The sequence below is a fragment of the Miniopterus natalensis genome, chromosome 5 (assembly GCF_054644295.1).
Source record: "Miniopterus natalensis isolate mMinNat1 chromosome 5, mMinNat1.hap1, whole genome shotgun sequence".
NCBI lineage: Eukaryota > Metazoa > Chordata > Mammalia > Chiroptera > Miniopteridae > Miniopterus > Miniopterus natalensis.
The window spans coordinates 32,571,923-32,595,986 of NC_142085.1; the positions used below are offsets into that span (position 1 = coordinate 32,571,923).

The 24,064-nt window shown below is 38.0% G+C and overlaps 2 protein-coding genes across 7 annotated transcripts in view; both read left to right on the forward strand.

Annotated features, from left to right (window-relative positions):
* FAM135A (family with sequence similarity 135 member A) overlaps window positions 1–10,296 on the forward strand; it is an 82,725-nt gene extending 72,429 nt beyond the window's left edge. For 5 of the 6 annotated variants that reach the window (XM_087817468.1, XM_016195556.2, XM_016195560.2 and 2 more), the window contains 2 exons: window positions 6,319–6,432; window positions 8,869–10,296. In XM_087817468.1, the coding sequence (XP_087673594.1) occupies window positions 6,319–6,432; window positions 8,869–9,074 (320 nt within the window). In that variant the 3' untranslated portion in view covers window positions 9,075–10,296. The remainder of the gene's footprint in view (window positions 1–6,318; window positions 6,433–8,868) is intronic. The other variant, XM_016195559.2, reaches the window with a different exon arrangement.
* A 3,931-nt stretch (window positions 10,297–14,227) lies between these two features.
* SDHAF4 (succinate dehydrogenase complex assembly factor 4) lies at window positions 14,228–17,482 on the forward strand. Its single transcript, XM_016195567.2, has 3 exons — window positions 14,228–14,313; window positions 16,751–16,900; window positions 17,055–17,482. The coding sequence occupies exons 1-3, from the start codon at window positions 14,259–14,261 to the stop codon at window positions 17,162–17,164; spliced, it is 315 nt and encodes a 104-aa protein (XP_016051053.1). The 5' UTR covers window positions 14,228–14,258; the 3' UTR covers window positions 17,165–17,482.
* The last annotated feature ends 6,582 nt before the right edge of the window (window positions 17,483–24,064 follow it).

A 24,064-nucleotide genomic window follows, 5' to 3' on the forward strand; every position in this document is an offset into this window, starting at 1 on the left:
GGTCTGTCTTTGAGAATGTCCCATGTGCACTTGAGGAGAATGCCTATTCTGCAGCTTTGGAGTGGAATGTTCTGTAAATGACAATTAAATCCATCTGATCAGTGGGGTGTTAAAGTCCCCTACTATGACTGTATTGCTGTCGATCTCTCCTTTAAAGTCCTCCAGAAGTTTGTTTTGTTTTGTTTTGTTTTCCAGCCTCTGTGAGTCTTTTGTTCTGAGGTGAATCTCTTGTAGACAGCATATATTTGGGTCTTGTTTTCTTATCCATTCAGCTACCCTATGTCTTTAGAACAAATATTCATTAATTGATTTTAAAATTATAATATTACCACAGTCTGTCTTGAGCTATGTCTCCCTCCACCACAGTTTTGTCATCTAGAGAATTATGAGAATAAGTGGTCAGTTCCTAGGCAATTATTACACCTGTATATATACATATAATTACTTTATTCACAATGTAGAAATATATGGGTTCACATAAGAAACATAAGTAATACAGGAAAGCATAGAGCAATGTTTACGTAACCATTTTATATAACCAGTGTGCTATTATTAGGTGTTTTTAAACAATCAAAAGTCCTAGTGGTGATTTCTCTTTTATGTTTTCACTCTGTGAAAGGTACAAAGTCTTGGATGCCCTAGTCCAATTATTGCTTCTATATCTTCTGAATGGCTAATTTCCTCTTCTTTTGAGGAAGACTAAGATAACCTCTGTGAAGCAAAATCCAGCCTTCTACCTTGTTTTCTTTTTTTATTTAAGCAAAGCCTCCCCTAGGGTCTTCCTTTTGAAAGTCTTTTTCTCTGCAACTTACCATTAGTTAGTAGCTTTTCTTAATTGAAAACTATTCATTATTTTAAAATTATGGAAACATTTAAAAGCCTAAAATAATTTGTGTGATTGGAAGGGAAGGAAGTGGAGAGAGAGAGAGAAATATCAATTTGAGAGAGACACATCGATTGGTTGTCTCCCCTACGTGCCCCAACCGGGGCCGGGGGTTGAGCCTGCAACCGAGGTATGTGCCCTTGATTGGAATTGAACCCAGGGCTCTTCAGTCCACAGGGCCATGATCCAGCCACTGAGCCAAACTGGCTAGGGTTTTTTTCTTTTTTTAAAAAAAGTGGGTTTTTTTGAGAAACATAGTTTTTTAAAGAATCATTTTATTAAGTGTCAATTGCCTTTTCTGTTTTGTGGACACAGTAGATCTATCTGGTAAAGAACTAAAGAAATACGATTTTTAAGGGGAAATTATTTTTTTTATTAAAACATTACAATTACAAATGCTCATTAAATTGTTACAGCAACTTTTGACCAAAAAACCTACAGCATTCTACAAATGGCTGATAGACTATATAGTTCACACAGTATAGTTATGGCATACTAGCATCTCAGCATTGAATATCAAGGGAAAGAAAGAAGATGAAGGAACTAGAGCAATGTGGAAGGTAAAATGTATATTATATATAGATTCAGTGACACCAGTGGTGAAGTAGTCAAGATTACATAGAGATAAGGATCATGGGCGCTTTTACATTCCGTAATGAGGGCTCAAATATAGCCAAATAAAAATCTATTCATGTTGGAACTTCCAAAACGTAATATCCTATTTTAAGTTCTTCCCCAAAACATCTGCTTAGATTCTCTTTACTGGCGGTTGAATTCTGACAAATAGAGAAGTTTCCTGCTGTGCTACTGTGGCACAAGATAATCTTTTCTTCCAGTAGATTACAGTGGTGTTTAATAATATGTATCACTTGATTTGTAAAGAACATATGTATTTTGTTTCTGAAAATTTGGGTAAGAATCAGCATCCACTAACATTTTTAGGAAGCAAATTCTTTCTAACAGTGTTTCAAATAAATAAGTAAAAATAAGAATAGTTTAATGTTGCTTAGAATATGTCCATTTTAAAAGTACAGGGTCTTCTCAACTTCAGCACTATTGACATTCTGGGCTGGATAATTCTTTGTTGTCAGGAGTTGTCCTGTGCATTGTTGGATATTTAGCAGCACCCTGGCCTCTACCCACAAAATACCAGTAGCACACACCGTTACAACCCCCAACCCCCGGTTGTTACAACAAAAAATGTCTCCAGACTCTGCTAAATATCCCTTAGTGTGCAAAACAACCAGTGCTTTAGCCAATTTCAAAAAGTAAAAAGAAAATGAGTCAATATGAATTGCTTTAAAACATTAAAATTTCAGAAAAAATGAGATGTCAAAAATATCAGGAAGACTATGATAAGGAAGATGAAAGTTACCTTTTATAATGTTCATATGTAAATCATGTTGTTATATATAAATACAGGAAAATATTGAAGATTTACTTTAATCTTTTTCTTGGAAATCCTGAAAAGTAAAATATTTAGAAACTTTTCTAATTCCACTATTTCATTCTGTAGATAGGAAAACCTTGTTACCTTCCCAAGTTAGAGGTAACTTTTCAACGGAGAGTTAGCCACTTCAGGGACTGAGTGAAGTGCTAACCGGAAGGCCCGTTAACTAGGTCATCTTTGAGCAGGTAGAATCAGTATAGGTGCAGAGACGATTAACCTAAAATAGAAGGCTCCCAGAATAAAGACTTCAGACATTTTTATTAGCTGGACTTCAACTCAGATGAAATGTTTCCATAATTCCCTTTAGGACTCTGGACCTACCATGTTTCACTTTGAGTTTCTGCCTTCTCTAGCCAGCACTGCTAGACAAGGAATTGAAACCAAAAGATTCAAAAAGAGTCACAGTCTACTTAACTAACTTGGTTCTTGGATAACACAAAAATCAAACATTCTATGCAGAAGTACATTATTAGTATTAATTTATTGTTGAAAAACTATTATTAAAACAGATTACTTATTTTAAAATACTTTTTTAAAGTACAGTACTGTCTTAGGAATCACATTTCAAAATGACAGTATATTTATATCAGTATTAGGATCTTTGATTTGATTTTATCATCATGCAATCTGAGAGTTAAAAGTTATCTTGATCAAAGATTCAATTCCCAGTCAGGGCACATGCACAGGTTGTGAACTCGATCCCCAGTAGGGGGTGTGCAGGAGGCAGCTGATCTGATATTTCTCTGCCCCTCTTCCTCTCTTCCCTAAAAATAATTTCAAAAAGAAATCTCATCTAATCATTATTGATTTTATTTACTTTCATTGCACTGAGCTGCCTGAACCTGAGTAGACATACACTTCCCTCAAGGATCTCAGTCTAAAGCAGTGATTCTCAACCTGAGTGTCATTTCTCTATAGAAATATATCAGATTCTCTGTAAAAAGCTATTATTTTTAAAAAACATATTTAATGTAATTTTTTATGTAATGCCTATTATTTTTATAGTATAACTATATAAATAAAGCAGTGCCAAGAAATTGGGGGGAGGGGTAATGGTAAAGAAGTATAAAGTCCAAAGACAGGTTCATTGATTGATTGATTCTTTAAATGGGAAATATTATAGTGTTTTGCTACTGATAAGAATCATCTGTACAAAAGAAAAAATTGATGATGCAAGAGAGGGATGGGACAATTACTAGAGCAAAGGCCTTAAATAAGGAGGAGGGATAGGGACCTAGCATACAAGTTATAAGGGCTGGCCTGAGGTGAGAGCATGAACAGTTTATCAGAAGGAGCAAGAGTGAAGGCAGAACATGAAAGTACAGGTGTGGAAGTGGACTTGTGTTAAGGTGAGAGTATGTGGAAGTTCTCTTCTGATTCTTCTATATTCTCAATGAAATAGAAAGCAAGGTCATAAGGTAAGAGTAAAGAGGGGATAAGAAGATGCTGGCAGTTTGAGGGAAAATAGTCATTTAGGAAAGTACAAAAATGAATGTTGTTAAGGCTGGCACAGGCTGTGCAATGCACAGGTCCAAGTGGTGTTATTTATGCAGACTGTGGTATGAATTGTCCCCCTGGAGTTGTGCAATATGGTATCCCTTTATGGAGTACACAAATAGATAACTTTTAGATAAATGAAGAAGCTAATTGTGCTGTTATATGACTGGTTTCATGCAGCTTGGGATAAAATTTCAATAACAGCATCATACTTAGATTCAAAATGTGCAGTATGGAAAACAACTTGGAAGTGAAGATGATGTACAGTAGGACAGTTGTTTGCACATATTTGGCTTATTTACCCCTTAAAATATTTCGAAAAGGTATGTATCCCCTTATATAATTTTAGGGTGACACCTAAAAACATTTTCTATAATTTTAAATAGCTGCAAAGGATATATTTTATGGAATATAAGGTTGTATATATTTACTGTAATTATATCATTATAAAAATATAAAGACTTAACTCATTCAATTAGAGTTACAGATTTAGCTCATTTAATTCAATTTATGGAAGATGTGTGCCCCAGGGCTATACATCATAATAAGACCCAAAATAGATTGGAAAAATATCTTTCTTGTAAAGTGGGAAAAGGACAAGTCATTTATAGAAAAGTGCTCGTATGGCAGTTGGACTCCGGAAATCAGTTTTCTTAAAGCTGTACATGCCCATCTGCACTGTAGAGGGTCTTAAATTACTCCTGGGGTAAATGTATACCAGTTTGAAACCTCTGCTGTAGGGTACATAGATGATTCCCAAAGTAGCACTAATGTTAATGACGACAGTGCTGTCAAATGAAGCCAAAGTAGAATGAATTTGCCTCATGAAATGTGAGAAAGGAGGAAAATCAATTTTTCTTAATATCTTTCTAAAATGATATTAAATATGATTGTGTAATTGAATTGTTATTGTAGATGTTTATTTTACTTATACCCCTAGAATTTTATATATTCAAATTGCCTTAAAGCGGTATCTCCTCACTGTGAGAAAAGGGAAGATGACCCCGTGTTTGGCACAGAGGGTGTGAACCGTCTCACCTGTGTGCGCCTGCAGTCTCTCAGTATTTGGACCCTTAAGTTCCAAGGGAGAAGGGATCTTCTACAAAGGCTTTCTGTGTTCTGTATCCGCAGTATTCCCACAGTTGGTCTGTTTAAGAATCTGAGTTTCGCCAGCCGTCGTGGCTCAGTGATTGAGCAGCTGCCTGTGCTCCAGGACATCGTCGTTTAATTCCAGGGCACATGCTCCGGTTGCGGGCTCGATCCCCAGTGAGGGGCGTGCAGGAGGCAGCCGATCAGTGACTTTCTCATCATTGGTGTTTCTCTCTCTCTCCCCATCTCCCTTCCTCTCTCTGAAGTCAATAAAGAATATATATTTAAAAAAAAAAAGAATCTGAATTTCAGTGGACAAAAAGTATCTGAATTTTGCTTTGGAATGTTCCAGAAACAAAATTGTATGCACTGCACACCCCAATTGTAATGTATTGTTATTATTGATATGTATCTTATTTAATAATCACATAAAATTTTTGGTTTTTATTTACTAGTCTGAGACAGATAGTAAAACTATAACATTACCATATTAAAGTGGTCAAGAACATGGTTTCAGACTTAAGTTAATTAACAGCGTATCCCAAATCACAAGCCTTAAATTCACCTAGTTTAATAAAACATAAAAATAAAGGGACCTGCCCAGCCAGTGTTTCTTAGTGGTTGAGTGTTGGCCCATGAACCAAGAGGTCCCCAGTTTGATTCCTGGTCAGGGCACATGCATGGGTTGTAGAATTGATCCCCAGTAGGGGGCGTGCAGGAGGCAGCTGATCGATGTCTCTCGCATTGTTTCTATCTCTCCCTCTTCCTTCCTCTCTCTCTAAAAATCAATAAAAACATTTGAAATAATTTTTTTTAAAAAGAGGGACAGGACAAAAGTCTGTGGATGGATCATGAAACCTGTTGTTATTACTGGAAGAAATCAAAGCATCTATCTTCCTGATATACTTAAATAAGGAGAAAATATGAATATTATTAGGCAAGAGTCAAATGAAAAATTAAAGTAAAAAAGCCAGCTTTAAATGAATTCACATATGGTGTTTCATTTATTTTTAAAGGTAGAATGTAGTTTTGTTTATTTGGGAAATATTCCTAAATATTGAGGAATGTCCTTTGGAAAGTAAGAATGTCCTGAAATATTTCCTATGGGATTTTAGTCCACTGTATCTAATTTTTCCCAACCCTCACACCACCACACCACAATCCTTGCTTTCAGTCAGTGCAAACACATTTCTTATTTCAGTACATAAACTATATACAATGAAGCTTGGGAAGGGGCGGTTATAGATAATATATAGAAATTTGGAGAAAGAATTCAGTAGGTATTTAAAAAGCCATAAACAGTGCTACCGAGGAAATTGTTTTGATCACTTCATATGATACTAATAAGTTCTAAATCTGGTTAATTACTGCATTATAATTCAGTATTTTCTTTCCACAGGGCTTCATTATTTCAAAAATGTTGTGCTAGTGGGATCTCTGCAGGATCGCTATGTTCCTTACCACTCTGCCCGCATTGAAATGTGTAAAACGGCTTTAAAGGACAAACAGTCAGGTATCAAAGGAAATTAGTATTTCCAAGAGTGATATCTCTATGGGAGCTTTCCCCAAGTTTTTCCCAGAGTCACTTTCTTCTTTCTCTCGTCCGTCTCTTCCTTTCACTCCTTTTTCACCCACTGACATGAACAGCTATCCTTCCTCCATTTCTCTTTTCTTTACTCCTATCGCATCAGATGTTTTTACCAATAAAACAGTAGTAGTTTTTATGAAATAATTCTTTCATCTGATTGCAAATGCTTCTCCGTTTTGCTGCCTCAAAAGTAATTTGAACTTTGATTTCCTCGATTATTGGGATTGGTGATTGTGGTGATGGTCATGTTACATGTTTGTCTGTGCCTCACTTTTAGTCTGCCCATTTTGTAACTGAGCCCCAGAGATGCAAAGCGATGTATCCAAAGTAACTGGTGGTTAATTACAGGCTTAGGATAAGAGCTTGGGTGTCCTACCTCCCACTATTGCCTCAGTTCCTTTTTTGAATAAGGCTGATTTCAAATGAATTCTTAACCCTTCACTTTTCCCACATTGTGACTGTGAACAGCTCCTTTAGGCAGGGACTCTCTTAGATACATTTGTATTAGAATTGCCTAGCATGGTGCTGGCACATAGTAAGTCAGTATCATTGAACAGATATTTTTTGAGCATTTTGTGACATCAGAATAACTTGGGTGTGTGTGTGTACATACATCCATCCCAGCAAGGTCCACTTATGGGAAAAGACTAGAGTCCACTTAGGGAAAAATTCAGAAGAGGTTTTTACCTTCAGACGGGTCACTAAAACTACAGAAATGTCCGTTGTTTTAACAGTGGGATTCTGTGCCACTGGGGGACAGGGAAAATCTAATAGAGGTTTGGATTTCTTCCTAAGTAAGAATATTTTTTAAATGGCATGGAATCAGAAATCCACCTTGATACAATGAAAACTAAGAGGAGAGGTTGTCTATGAATCTGTGTGATATTAATCTTCCTTTTAAATACTTTTCTCTTCTTTCTCTAATTGTACTTCTGTATACTATTACCTTCTCTTCATTCCTCAGGACCACATCTGCCTCTCCTCCAAAACGTAGTACCTGCCTCCCTAAAATTTACAAGTTCCATGTTATGTGTCAGCACTCATCTATTAGTAATGTAGTAATGCATAAGCAGTAAAAACTGTTTTGCCTCCTTAGAGGTAGTTTGTGCTTTTATATGTATATATATCTAACTTTGATCTTTTATGCTTAGCATGACCTCAATAAATCCATTAAAAGAATTAACCAAAATGAGGGAGAGAGAAACACAACTTTGGAATTAAAAGCAGAACCAAGCATTAAATAAACCTTCAGAGCAAAAAAAAGGATCTTCTTTGATCTTTGAGCCAGACTCACATTGTTCTTCTGACTATAGGAAGCTGCTGTTCTTCTCAAAATACGGGGGTGGACAAAAGTAGGTTTACAGTTGTGAGTGCACAAAACATAGAGTTTATTCTTATATTATTATTTATTTATTAATTGTATTATTTATTATTATTATTAATCTACTTTTGCCCACGCCTGTACTGTGGAAAATGTTGACTGCCATGGAAATTTGCTGTAGACTGAAGTTTTAAATTTTGCCTTATCAAATGTCTCAACATGGCTACTTTTTCATAATGATTTAACAAATAATAGATGACTTAATCTTGAAGAAAACTTTGCTCTATTATATTCATTGCTTTGAATTAAAAATATCAAATTAACAAGGATAATGTATAATAAATTTGCTACTTGTACTTGACTAGATAAATAATGGAAACATGTTTTCTTTAAAACAGTCTCAAAAATGATAGTCAAAGGAAAATAAAACCTTTTAAAATAACTTTTTCTACTTTTTTATTGAATTTATTGGGGTGACAATGTTTAATAAAACCATACAGGTTTCAAGTGTACAATCTAATCAACAACATAATTTGCCCTAGCCAGTTTGGCTCAGTGGTTAGTGTCGGCCCACGGACTGAAGGGTCCAGGGTCCAGGGTTCGATTCCGGCCAAGGGCATGTACCTTGGTTGCAGGCTCAATCCCCCGCCCCAGTCAGGGTATGTGCAGGAGGCAACCAATGGATGTGTCTCTCTCACATTGATGTTTCTCTCACTCACTCACTCTCGCTCTCTTCCTCTCCCTTCTCCCTGAAAAGCAATGGAAAAAAATACCCTTGGGGTGAGGATTAAAATAATAATAATAATTAAACAATAGAAACAGAAGCATAGATACATGGAACAGATTGACAGCTGGGGGTGGTGGCTGGGTGAAAAAGGTGAAGGGATTAAGCCTTATATATATATGACACATAGAAACGGACAACTTTTTCTACTATAAATTGTCTACTATAAATTGAAATAAAGCAAATTATATAAAAGTTGGTATAAAATATTTTTTTAATCATGTCACCTAATTTTACTTTTCCTCTTTTTCCATAGGACAGATCTATTCAGAAATGATTCACAATTTGCTTCGCCCAGTTCTGCAAAGCAAGGACTGTAATTTGGTTCGATATAATGTCATCAATGCATTGCCCAATACAGCTGATTCACTCATTGGGAGAGCTGCGCATATAGCTGTTCTTGATTCAGAAATATTTTTAGAGAAATTCTTTCTGGTTGCTGCCCTCAAATATTTCCAGTAGGATAAAAACATTGTTAAGAGACTTGACAATTACCTCATTCAACAATGATTCAAATAATGTATTATATTTAAACTATAGATGATAAGTTCTAAGAAATATTTATACCTTTTTATATGGAAGATAATTTATATCATCCATGTTTAGAGCTTTTTAAACATCAACTTTACTTTCTAGGTAATGTGGCTGTGCAATATTTTTTTAATTTTATCTTTTTACTTTTCTATTTTCATATATTTTGCTACATAAGTATTTCAGTGAAACTTTAAGCCCATACATATGTCTGATTGTTTATTATTGGCTTTCCACAATCCATATATCAGACACATCATACTAGAGGACATTATTGCTAGAATAGCATGGGATTTTAAATTTTCTAGTATGGGGGTATTTTTAGTTAATTATAAATTTTACTTTTACCATTTTACTATGTTTTAACTGGAAATAAAATTATGGCTGCTAAAATATATTTTTTGAAATCAACTCTTCAGCCCTGCCAAATGAGGTAGTTCGTATATGACAATGTTATAAAAGTTTTCTATAAAAAGTCACTACTGTTGCTATTAAACATATGTCATGCCTATTAAAATATATTTTCTACTGGTAATTTCAACATTGTTTCTCACATTGACTTTTATTACTGGAACTTTTCATGTTCATGTTAGCAGCATCTAGAGATTTTTGAATGAATGCCCTTTGCCTTGATTTAGTTGGAATTTTGTTAAATTTGGTAATGTTGCTTGAACTTTCTGACTACATTTCTTTAACTTTTTTTCATGGACTTCTTGTATGTACATAATAATTAAATGTTGAAATTTATGAAATACTTTTATGAATTTAGATAATTTTTAAATATTGTTAAAATTTGTTGAACTAAAGAGTAATGTAAATAAAATAATTCATGTTAAAAATGGAACAAAATAATTAACTTTACATGTTTGGTGATACAGATGCAAATGTTTTTGATATATGGAGATGATGTTAAGTCTTTTGACTTTACTAAAGGTGCTGAATAGCATTAAATTCTCTATTTTCCTTTACTGTTTCACTTGCAAAAATCATAATGCACTAAGGGTGGATAGAAGTCTGTTTGCATTCACCAGTTGTGACTGGACACAAAGTTTTTGTAAGTATGTATTGTATGATTGATGCATGTTTACTTTTAGCATTGTGTTATTGCCTCTGGTGTTAATAAATGAACAAATGACTAGAGGAACAGCTAAAACACTTGCTTATTTTCAGAATACTAGAGGTATGTTTTTATTTTTAATTGGATAGACTATTATTTATAGGTCAGCATGACTGTATAACTTACAGCCTTTGTAAAGTATAATTTACATCTTTTGCATGTATTAAGTAGTTAAAAGTTACTTCATTGGTAGCTCTCCATAAATCTTTACTTTTTAAAAAAGTACTTGAAAACTTAATGAAATGACTAAGCAATAATATACCAAGTGCATTATAACTGGAAAATGTAAATATATGCATTATCCACCATATATTTTTGCCACACATTTTTCATCTTCACATACCTTGACCCTGAATTTGAAATATCATGCTTATTTCTAAGTTTGAATAATCTCTTCCAGGTTTATCAAAGGATTCTTCTTACTCATAGTCATATCATTGTATTTAAGGCTAAATTGCTCTTATGATCATAGTCTTCAGTTTGCCAGTGATCATGAAGACTGATTATTACTTGTCACCACTGCCACTTCCTCTGTTTCCTTTGTTTTCAACCAGCTCCTCAGCTGATCAGATCTGTTTACCTAATGGGTCACACAAGGATCTGCAGCTTGGGTGGTTTTGCCTATATATGGTTATAACAGCTCTTTGCTTAGTTTTCACAATTCAACATGATATTGATAAGATTCCCAAGTTCTAGTCAAACACCTCTCCCTACTCCCTTTCCCCCCATGGTCATTGGGGCCAATCATTCCAGCTGGCACCATAACCACTTTTTCTAACTCCCTACCTAGAGGAATGAGCTAAAAATGATCAAGTGGAAATCCCAACTTCCAATTCAGGGAAAACATATCCCCTTGTACCTCACTTGGAGTGTAAAAATTGGTATACCAACAGAACCTGGAATCATGGAGATGGATGACAAGATCAGTGAAGGGTCTGAGATTTTATCCTACTCACTGGCTTGTTTGCCACAGTTTCAGGGATGCTGGGCAAGAGACAAAAGACTTTATTAGAGCAAAACAGTAGCCAAGTGTCAGCATATTTGCACTAGTTCCTGGAGCCCCAGCCCCCACAGTGATGCAGAGGGCCAGATGACACCTGTACACGTGGTATGTTGCATTACAGAAGAATCCAAGGCTGAGGGCCAAGCAGTTTTTGAGCAAGCAGTAAAGAAGCCTGTATCATTCCCCCAAGGGAGCAGCAGCTAAATGGTAGTGATGCTGTGGTTGCTTTGACCTACTTAGATGCCTGTATGACTAGCTACAGAAATGCTCAGTATCAGGAGGTGGATGAGCCTTGCAGTTGGTATACTCAGCAGTAATATGCAGGGTCCCTCAGGACTCATGCATGCAGATTGTTTCTCCCCACAATGGAAAGCAAAATACATAGGTCGTGTGTCAGATGTAACAAGGTGTCAATCCCTCTGCTACTCTTTGGACACTGGTATTCTATCAACTGAAGAGATCATTGAATACTGTTAAGTCAGTTGGAGCATATGCCAAACCTTCTAGGACAACATCCCAAAGTGTGTTTTCTCACCTAGTTCCAAAAGTAAACCAGTAGGACTGTCCATTATTTTATAAGACCATTTGCTTCTGGTCTGATGGGATATGTGATAAGACTGGTTAATCCCATACCCTGCTTTACATCTTCCACAGGAAAGTGAGTTCTAGGGTAAGAGGCAGTGTTGTATGGGATCCTACATGAGGTGTATGGTGGATACTCCACAGATGGAGTATATTAAAGAAGCATAAATCAGGGAAAGCAACCGAAACCCAGGACAGTCTATTCCTATAGAACAAGCTGCTGCTTCATTATAGTAGGATCCCACTGTTATCAAACCTGCCACCCAGGTTTGATAGTACAAATAATAGTGCTAACCAGTCAGTCTTGGCAGAGGAAAGTAATGTTAAAAATATGTGCATGTCTCCATGCCACCGTGGTGATCTTGTTAGTGAGCAACTGAGCAAACAACTGTAGTGGGGGAAGGAGACTGGTGCCTACAGAGTGGGTCATTGTGGTAGGCAGCCTCTAAAAGAGCCTTCAATGATCCCCACCTGCCTGTATTCATCCCCTGTGTAACCCCCTCCCTCTGAGAGTGGGCTGGACCTAATCTAATGCTAAAATACAGCAAAAGTGATGCATGTCCCTTTTGAGATTAGACTTCAAAAAGACTTGTTTTCCATCTTGATCAATCCCCCCTTTTCTCCCATTTATTCATTCTGTGGAAAAATAGCTGCTATGTTGTGAGATGACCTTTGGAGAAACCAACGTAGCAAGGAACTGAGGGAGGCCTATAGTCCAGCTAAAACATCCTGCCAGTAATGTGTGTTTGAAGGCAGATCCCTCCCCTAGTAGTTTCTCCATATGAAACTGGAACCCCAGTGAACAGCTTGACTGTAACCTCATTTAAGAGGTAGGGCCAGAGGCACACTGGCTCCTGGATTCCTGGTGCACAAAAACTGGGAGAATAAATGTTTTTTAGGCCACAAAATTTTGGTATGTTAGACAGCAGTAGAGTCAACTTGTTCTGATTAAGAGCCCTTTAGCATCGACAGCCTTTTTTTGAGCATTCATTGGAACCCAAATGTTCTTATGCTTTGGGGCCGTTTTGAGAGGTCCTATTGCACAGTATTCCAGAGCCTTCTATTCCCAGTCCCTGACCACTTGACTACTGGAAGGATGTAGATCTTTATTTCAAGTCATATCTCCTACCAGGCAAAATGCACAAGATAAAGTCCCGCCCTCCGGGAGGATGTTTTTCCACACTGCTATTCCTTGAGGGCCTCTGTTAGATGGGGCTCTAAGTGCCAAAGCCAGTCTCCTGCCAGCTGGGTCGGTACATTGAGCAAAACCATCTGTAATTCAGCTTTGAATTTTTTCCTCAGCTAACTGGTCACAAGGAACTCATCATTAAAGTGTAGATGTGAGCCCGCCCGGGCATGGCTCAGCAGTTGAGCATCGACCTAGGATCCAGGCGATCAGGGTTCGATCCCTGGTCAGGGCACATGCCGGGGTTGCGGGCTCCATCAATGACTCTCTCATCATTGATGTTTCTCTCTCTCTCTCCCTCTCCTTTCTTCTCTCTGAAATCAATAAAGATATATTTAAAAAATAAAAATAAACTATAGATGTGAGCTAAGTGTCAGAAGTATGACTGTGAGCTACCTGCTAATGGAAATTGGTGAGCTTTTTGGCTCTGTATATACCACTTCCTCTTAGTAAAAGAACCCCTATCTAGAATAAGCGGATAACCCGCGTAGCCACCTGATGTCACGCGGTCAGACACTGCATGGGCCCAATAACTAGCCAAGAAATTTTCTTTAAAAAAAAAAAAAAGACAAAATTCTGGAGACCTCCCCTGTGGTGCTGTGAAGTCTTCCGCGGGTTTCATAAAGCCCCCGATCTGCCACACACGCTCCCAACAAACTGGAGCTGTTGGAATTTAAGGGGCCAATTGGCAGGTCTCCTTTCACAGCAGCCTGGGCAAGATGGAAAATCTCCTCTTGCTCTGCACCTCACTCAGGACTCATCTTTCAAGTCATCCGGTCAATGACCGACGAATTAGTTCACCGAACGAGCAGAGATTTAAAAAGAGAACCGAGAGGAAAATAAACGATGCTCAACCTTTGTATACTATAAAGGAGACCTGCCAAGGTTTTTCCTCAGGTTTAGAGGAGTCAGCGAAATTACTCCCTCATCCAACTTCAGCCATGACTTGGGGGTTTAACTAACACAGGCCTCGGGGTGGTTTGGGTCGTTCGCGACGGTCCTGGGCTGCTTCCCGCGGTCGCTCGCTGCAAACGGCCTTGGCCAAGGGCGCGGATTCCTAGGGCGGGGGTACGGAGGCCCCGCCCCTCCCGCGGAGGCCCCGCCCACCCCGCCCCACGCCGCCCCACGCAGCCCGATAGCCCCGCCCCTCCTGAGGGGGCGACGGGAGAGGACTCCGCCGGCTCCCTCCCTCCCCGGGCCTGTGCGGATTCTGCGGGACTCGGCGCCATGACTGCCGCCGGGCTTCTCGGTCGCGCTCCGGCCACAGCGTGGAGAGCGGCAAGTAAGGCGCCTGGCCAGGAGCCAAGGTCGCGGGCGGGTCCCCGGTGCCGCGAGACAGGCCTCTGGCGGGGCAAGCCGCGTGTGTCCCAGGCGTTTGAGGGTGAGGGGTCGCCGAGCTCCTCTCTCACTCAGCTCGGCCACCCGCGTCTTGGCCCTGCGGCAGGTCTCGTACCGCCGGGATCTCAGGGGTGGGACTAGAGCTAGAAGATCCCCAAAAGCTTTCCGCCCCGGACACCTGCTTCCTTCCGGCCACTGCTTGTTGCAGAACTGAAGCAACCTAAAACTGGCACACATCACTTTCAGTCTCGGCCGGGGGTGACCCTTGGACACTGGGCTGCTTGCCCGCAGGGGAGGCTGGGAAACGGGCTCTCTCAGGGAGCGGCCTGGGGCTCAGGTTAATAGCTATATTTGCATCATTTAAGAGGTAAAATTTTTAGCCTCAGAATTTGTCTACATTACCATTGGTAACCAGGGATGTATTCTGTGCCATTTTTATGATTTTGCATAAATGCTTAGGAATTTCTACAGATTTGGAATATACCAAAATTACTTTTTATACTGATTATTATTTCAAGCTTTCAATTAAGAGATTTAAAAAAAAATTTGCAACAACCACCAAACCTAAAACAAGAGTGATTTTATTGTGTTGAGTTGAACCTGAGCACACAGTATCAGGTAGCTACTCTTATGTATTAGATACTTACTGATTTTTAGGCTTCAAAGTGAGTTATTTAATGTATAATAAAGTATACTTAATTAGTAACCAAATGCAAACACTACTCATTAGCCAAAGTAGATGTAAAATCTGTCCACATTTGGAATCTAATATGTAATTGTTAGAATTCTCCTTTCTGTGTATCTATATTATTACTGAACTATCATGACTTAGCATACAGTCTTTTTTGCTTTACTAATTGGTAATAGATTTGTTGACAAATGGATATTTAGACATTGGATGATGGACAGAATTTTTACTGTGGAGGGTGCATGAACTTGCTAAATTGAGATACAAGGTCAAGTTATAAAGAATCCTATATTTCAGATAACATGACTAAGTGATTTAAAAATCCTGTTATTTGGACTGAGAAAGTCCTTCAGTTGTGCATAGTTTATTATCACCAACATTTTCAATGTATTTTCTAAATAGTCAACCATAATAAACCAAGATGAGGTTATTATATTTAATATATTAATATAATCAGAAACTCAGATTTGTATGTTTTCCACTTAATTCCTAAATAAAAACAAATGCTGCCTTATATTATTGCATGTTTTTCTGTTTAGCCTTTTAGTATATGTTTAAGTATACTTATGAGGAGATAAGAAAAATAAAATATGCTTCAGTTATTGAAGTGGAGTTTGAAGACAGAATAGTCGGTACCATAAATAAAATAAATGAAAACCTTTAATAGATAAGTGTATTTATTTTATTTTATTTTTATTTTTTATACATGCAACACACTTAAAACAGGGCCCAGCACATGATAAGCCAGTGTATTTATTTTAATACAGAAATTTTTTTGGTCCACAGAATTTTTCTTAGCCAGTTAGTATCATAAATATGAAGTATTTTATATTAGTGAGCATGTAGATGAAAAGAAACTATATTAATTCCATAGATCATTGTCATCGCTTTATTAAAATATTGATGAATAGCCTGGCTCGGTGGTTAGAACATCGGCCTGCACACCAAAGGGTCTTGGGTTCAGTTCCCAGGCAAGGGCATGTACCTGAGTTGCAGGTTCGATCTCCAGCCCTGGTTGGGGTGTGTATGGGAGGCAACCAATCTGTGTGCTTCTCTCACATCGATGTTTCTTTCTCTTCTCCTGCCTCCCTCCCTTCTACTCTCTCTAAAAAGCAATGGAAGAAATATCCTCAGGTGAGAATTAACAACAACAAAAAAAAACATTAATAAATAAATTCTTATTTTCTATAATCCAGTTTGACTATTTTTCAATTCTTAAATGCATCTGCCTGATACATTTTTTAAATTTTGGTTGGCAGGAATAGAGGCCCATGATTAGGATTTACCTGTAAGAATACTAAATATAGTCTCTTGTGACTTCTAGATATATACTAAATATTGTCATTGAAAAATTCATACTAATTAGTTATTCTTAACAATATGATTCCCGGCATTTTTGGCATTGCTTCAGATAGGCATCAGTATTTCATATATAAGTTCCTACAATTTTGACAGTGGTTAACTAGCCTCTTTCAAAGCTCTTCTTTTCAAACTGATATTGGTTGCTGCCAAGGAAAGGAAATGGCTGTCTGGAAGATATGGACAGAGGGAAGAATTTTCACTGTGTGTCCTTTTGTACTTTTTGAACTTTGACAAATGTGAATGTATAAACTAAAAATAAAGTAAAATTATTAAATTTTAAAAATAGAATAAATGAACAGCTCCTATTTTTCCGCTATCCCCGCTCTGCTAGGATCCCCCCTTCTGTGTCATTCTTTGAGGAAAACAAGTTCTCAAGGAGGAAAGTCTGAGCCTATCCAACAACCCCTCAAGAAGCCAAAGTTACCTCAAGGTCGTTTTGATGCACCAGAAGACACCCATTTAGAGAAAGAACCACTGACAAGTAAGTACAGTAAAGCTGCTCACATTTCAAGACTGCATGGTAGCCTAGTCATGGTATCCAGCCTCCTAACTGCGTAACTCTGCAACCTTGTCTTCAGAATTGCCCATAATGCTTTTCCTGTCTCTTTGACTGCGTTGTTCACATCTTTCTTCAGAATTTCCAAATGATGTTAATCCTGTTACCAAAGAAAGAGGTGGACCCAGGGGCCCAGAACCTACCCGATATGGAGATTGGGAACGAAAAGGACGCTGTATTGATTTTTAAGCCACATATTCTTTAACTTCAATATTTTTTTCTGAATACATACATCTGAATTAACTTATTTCTAATTATTTACTTTCTGTATATTCTTTAATCATCTAATTTCTGTAATGTGTTTAAAAGTGTATATGATGGCTTTGAAAGAAATATGCTCCTATAAATGAGGAAAGGGAAAATATTTCTGCATGAGCACATTAATTTTAATTTAAATGTATTGGGATATATAAGTGATTATTAGAACTGTAAGCTTCTTCATGTTTTAGTTTAAATTCATTTAGTTGTTTATAAAATGCAAATGTAAATAAAGCAACTTTTTTTTAATGAGTGTATTGCCTTGTGCTAGATAATATTGGCTTTTTAAAATGTGAATTAAGGTGCTCGCTTCGGCAGCACGTATATTAAATGTGAGGTAAGTAGTGCATTCTCTTTGAGAAGTCTATAGTAACAGCAGAAAGTCTTTAACTTGGAGCTAGATTACTTGGGTACAAATCCTGGCTCTACTACTTACTAGCTATGTGACCTTGGGTAAGTTATTTAACTTCTCTGTGCTTCAGTTTCCTTATGTGTAAGTTGGAGATAGAACTAGTTCTACCTCACAGGGCAGTTGAGAAGATTTTATGAATAAATACCTGTAAACCACTTAGAACCATAGCACATAGCTCTCAGTAATGATAGCGGTCCTTAAATCATGAATGCATTTTTCCAAGTCTTTAGGCTTCCTGGGGAAAAAGATTAAGAAACCAAAATTTGAAATACTTGAGTTGAAATTGTTTTATATGACTATAACAATAAAAAGTCATTGATTGGAAAATTGGTGATTATTTGCATAGGTGAACTGAGCTGAAATATACATTCACTTGTGAAACAAAATTCAACTACAGAGGGCAACTATGAGAAATGTGGGGCATAGAATGGACCAGCTTAGTTCTGATGACTCAGTAGGTCCTGCCCCTGTGGCCTTTGGCTAACTAACTGGGTCAGGAGAAGTCAAGTCCAGTTTACAGATCTGGGATGAAGGAGGGATGAGAACTGCTGGGCCTCCCTTAAGGCCTCCTTTGCTGTCCTGTGGCCTCACTCAGTCACAGAGATTGGCCCTTCTGCCTTCAGGCTACACTTAAATTGGGAAGTAAGGGTTTGCAAAGCTTATAGAGGACAGAATACACGGCCGATTATTGTGTGATATAAATCAGGAGTGCAATGAGAAGATTGTAGGGATACTTGTTGAAGAGAATGAACTTTTTTAAAAGTATATTCTCCCCAGAAACAAACTAACTAGTGTGGTAATTGGGACTAGTCATTCAGTCTTTATACCATTCTCTCAGTCAAGATTTGTTCTCTAATTGCAGCTACTGCGTATGCTGCTAAGTAGTAATGACATTCCTATAAAACTGTGCTATAATTTAGTCAACCTCCAATTAGCCCAAATTAGCGAAGGTTTTTACTAAATTAACATTTCAGAACTACTGTGTTAAATTATTTTGTATTGTCTTGTTTTGCTTGGATTCCACACTAATCATCATGCTATGTGACGGAGAAAAGACAAGTTACATACCTCAAAAATAATATAAAATGTGGAACAACCAAAGTGTTGCATTAACATAATAGAATCTTTAATCTCTGTTACTAGTAACATGATTCCTGATAGCAACAAATATATAGGTAGAAGTTCATGGCATGAAAACACTTATTTCATGTCCATCAAACATTAACAGAAAAACCTGAGGACTTACCAAAGGTGGTGTGGTGGCAATGGATGCATCACTCAGCTCTCCACCTGTGGGAAGGAGCGCTGACTGAGATCCCCAGCTGCTGCCCATTGGATCCACTGTTGTGTTTCTGCTGAGGCCATGCTCCCTTCACGCTGTTTCTAGCCATGAATGAGTGTGGCGGGGCTACAGTGAATGAATATGATGGCCAGCTCCCCTGATGGGTGATGTGAGTTCAAAGGACTCACCAGTAGCCTTTCCAGAATTTTCTCAGGGCTATGCTGCTGTCTGACACTCTTCCTACCCAATCCTGTCCTTCCCTCTCTCCTTCACAGATAGACTCTGCCTATTCCTCCCTTTTATAATTCACAAAAGCCTCCCCAATAAATCTCTTTCACATTTAATCCCATTTTAGCATCTGTTTCTCAGAAAACTCAAACTAAAGTGGGTAAATTTAAAAGAACAATTTACAGATTTTCAGAAAACGTCACACAAAGCTTGTGTGGCTTTTTCTAGCGTAATCATAGTTTAAACACTTTAATTTACATTACTAGAGGGATTTCTGGGAAATTATAGGCTGAGCTTTTATGTACAAAGCTCATACCATGGAGCCTTGTACATATTAGGTGTTTTGGTGGAATCAACTTATGTCCAGTATTTTTTCTTATTTTGATGTCAATTGCTGAGACCTGTCATGAGTCAAAATATAATATTACCTATAATTAAACTAGTAAGAAGAAGCCTAAAGCCATGTTCTACTAGTAAATAACAAATGCTTGTTGTATGAATAGAATAGTTTATAATGAGCAAACTTTATAATAGTGATTATTAATGATCTATGAGCAATTTTAGTGATAATTTCAGAACAGGACAGTACTTTTATAAGTGCAGAATAAGAATGGTGGTCAACTATTAGTTAACCACTGGTTGACCAATTAGGAAGGAAAGGAAAGTGAAAAGTGTCTGATGAGTGCATTCATCCATTCAGTTAATGCTTTCATTTAATCAGTGTCGATTATTTGTTTGCCATTGCCAGATATTCTGCTAGACTGTGTATTTCGTGATAAATGAGACAGATCCCTTGCCATTCTGGCATAAAGTCTGGTGGGTTTGATTTACACATGAGAACAGTTCCAAAAGACAGCTGACAGAAGACCAAATGGATTGCAAGTGACTCTAATTCCCCCCAAACAAACCAAAGGAGACTTCCCAGATTTGATGAGGCTATCCTTTCTGGGTTTTTGATACCAGAAACCTGTTTTTCACCTTTTTAAATATAAACTGACTCTGTGAGATACTTATTAGTAAAGATACTTATTTATACAGTGATCGAATGTGTTCTGACCTCGCCATATATCAGCCTCCTTAGACATTAACCAAGAAGAAGATATGGAGTGAGCAGAGCGATATAATTAAGAGTCTTGGACATAGAAAGATTCCTCAAGCCATTCCTGGCTCAAGGAGAACATTTTGAGTGGGCATCCCTCTGCACAAACACTGGAACTAAAGCTGCCTCTGAATTCCTTAAGCGAGGGCTGTCTACTGTGGGTGAATTATAAATATTATTGTACAATCCATGAATTGGAGGATATGTGTGAATATTAAGAAATATTTATGATTAATAAGTATTCAGTGTCAGTTCTGTGTCCTCTGGGTACTTTGTTCTAAGTTGTCCTCAGCTCTGTCATTTGTAGAAATAGATAGCACTTTCTGGCGCTCCTGTAGACTCGGCCTTGGTTCTAATGTGTGCTGCTTTTGCATCTCCCTCTCCTCCTTCTCTTTAGAGGACAATACCAAATATTCTCCCTAAACCAACTTCTCTCTCATATTCACCCAAATCTCAGTGGAGATTTAAAGAAAAACGTAGCTTTCTCCATTATTCAGGGTTTTTGGATAAAGATCACAGAAACTACTCTGTTTCAGTGGCTATTAAACTTTCCTGTCTTAGGGTCCTGTTATACTTTAAAAAAATTTTTGAAGTCCCTAAACTGCTTAGGGCACCAAAGAACTTTTGCTGGTGGGTATTATATCTATTGATCCTGTATTATGAATGAAAACTGAGCAATCTTTAAAATATTTAATTCATTTAAAAATAACCCAATAATAAATCCATTGCATGTTAACATAACATTTTTTGTGTGTGCAAAATAACTAAAATAACTGTTCAAAACAAAAAGCAATTAAGAAGAGTGCAGTACTCTTTAATGCCTAACTTCATAGAAGGCAGCTATATTCTCATATCACCTTCTGCATTCCTTCCGTTGTGACATCAATTGACATATAATAAAAGCTGACTTCACACAGAAGCGTAGTTGGCAAAGCGTAGTTGGCACACACCCTAAAAGGGTCTTGGAGACCCTAGGGTCCTGGGACATCACATTTCTAAGAACTGCTGAGCTGATTTAAGTAGGAAGGGAGGTACTGAATACTGACTCTGGAAGGGCTAGCAGAACAGGCTGAGCCTCCAAGACCAAGTTTCAGAACTACACAAGAGCGCTGGTGGGAGAAGGGAGCTGCTGCCTGAAATCAATTAACTACACCTCTCAGGCAGCAACCTGCAACCGCCACCACCACAGGCCCCAGAGCCCTTACGACTGTTACTGCTGCCACTTGCACCCACAAAATGAAGTCCCATGGCTTCCTCTTCCCCTCATCTAACCCATTTCTGCATCATTGTCTCATGCTGATGTTTCTGATTAGACACTAAAGTCAGATGTCTGCATCCTAGTGGAGGCTGAGAAGTATACTAATACCTAATTCTCGAGATGGTGCTTATAAGATTTTGGACAGACACAAATGTTACTTATTTACTACCATTATCTAGGAAAACAACTAGCTGAGAATTCGTTTTATTGGGGCATACAATATAGAAATGTAAATGTATATATATTTCCATATATGACATAGAAGCATAAAATTGAGCTTAAATACTCCCTGAGCATGTTAGATGTTATTCCTGCTCACTTGAAGAATGCTTCCATAAAGATTGGGCATTTGAGCCTGTGATTTATTTTTATGCCTTTTACAAAGCCTTGGTTAATGAATATGAAGATTAGTTATATGAAAAGTTGCTTAAAATTCTGTAACATCCTATATTCTTTAAAATACGGTTTAGGTATATTTAGGCTGTGTATTTCTAACTTGGTCTTAGCAAGTGGAATCTTGTCTGAAGCCCTGAAGCTGCAACTACTCCTCCTTAGCTGTTCATGGACAGACTGAGAAAGGAGTTTGTTGTTCATGCAGGTGTGAGGAGATGAAAGTCAAAGGTGTTTCAGAAGCAACCTAGAATATTGGAAGCTGAAAACACCCACAGGGAAAAACCTTTGCAGGATTGCCTGAAGTAGCCCCTTGGGGAAAATCTGAAATAATAAATTGAGATATTATAGACTGTGGAGTGTAACTATTATCTTAAAAATTGTATATTTCTTAGCACCTGAGGTCACTATATTCAAATCAGTATTTACAACTTTAAAGGCATGTAAAATTTAGATTCTTTGGTTTGCCAGAAGAGCTTCATATTTTGCATCATTCCTAAGTCAGTGGCCCAGGTAGATCCCTTATTTTTAAAAAGGTTACAGAAGCTTTTGTTTTGGTAGTTATCCTCTCATTTTCATTGTGCTGGTTAGAAATGTCAGGGCTCCTGAGTGGGTTGTCTCATACCAAATCTGAATGCTTGATTATGTCAGTTACAGCCCTCTACCACTATCCATACCTACATAGCAAATGTTTCAACCTGGCAAAACAACCCAGATCTTTTTATGTCACAGTTTTATATAGGTTAATGCCCACTAGAGTGCCCCCTGCCCTTCTATATTTACACATCTCTCCTTCTGATCCTTTTGTTGAGTGAGGCTAGGTATAAATTAGATAAGTGAAATCTCCCTCTCTAAAAAAATAAAAAATGTTTGACTCATGTCAGACCTCAGTGCTTTTCCAGCTATTAATCCTGACCACCTCTGATCATGCCTTATCATCCCTCTCTGCCGATGCGTGGCTGACATGCAATCACCAGCCTTCTGCACAGACGTACTGTGGTGGTTGTGATGACTTAGCCCTTGCCCTCTGTCCCAGTGTTCTGGGGAGCTTTTCGGTTCTGTAGGGGTTACAATGCCAAGAGCTACATTCTAGTGAGTATTCTGAGAGCAAGTGAATTAGATGCACTTGTTGAGATTTGGAAAGGGCTGTGAGCAGAGCCGTCTTCCTGCTGCCAGCTTTTATGGTTGGCTGGTGCAGTGGTGGAGACTGGATTTTCCTGCAGCAGCACTCCAGCGTCTAGTCACTAGCCCTCTGGGGTCAAGAGGCACGCCTCCTATGTTCTTGTACCGAACAGTTCCCAATAGAGCCTTGTAATTCCCAACATTCCTCATTGTGGTGGAGATGACAACTCCTTCCCACCCCCGATAGGCCAGTTTGGTCATATTTTTTCTTAAGTTATTTCTGGAAGTCCAGTCCAGAGTCTGCTTACCTATCCCTTCAAGGAATGTTGTCAGCACTAGAATACCTGCCTATTTAGAATAACAAGAGAGGTGTCCGTGCCCTACAATGAACCCTGACTGTCAGGGTATTTGTCTGTGAATAGACCAGCTGTGTCACATTCGGTTTCATTCCTGGACTCTGTACCCTCTTTTCTCTATATATCTGAAGCTACTTGACTCACCCGCATGGCAACCCCTACCTCCACTGACTGATAAGAGTTCCAGAAAGATAGGAAGAGAAACGGAGGAGTGGAAATTATTAAAAAATCAATACAAGACAGTTTAGTACAATCAAAGGATGTATTACCAGAACAGAGAAGCTGACCAAAACTGATTCCAAGTTATGAAGTTGCAGACTATCAATTGCAGGGATAAACAGCATATCAAAAAAGCTTCAAAAGAAGAGAAATAATGTCGCTTAGAAACAAAGGGTACCAAGGTCTCCAATAGAACACAGGAAAGTAGTAAAGCAACCTGGTCCATATTCTGAGGGTAAATAATTTTTATTTAGAATTCAGTACAGCCCATACAGCTTGCCAATGAAGTATACACATAGAATATACCCAGTTAATCGCATTTGAGAATGGAATAAATATATTTTCAGACAGCAAGGCCTAAGGCAAGAGGGGGAACTTCACTCCCATGCACTTCCTCTTAGGAAGCTACTGATGGATGTGCTTTACCAGAAAGATGCATGAACCATAAAGGAAGAAAGTAAAATC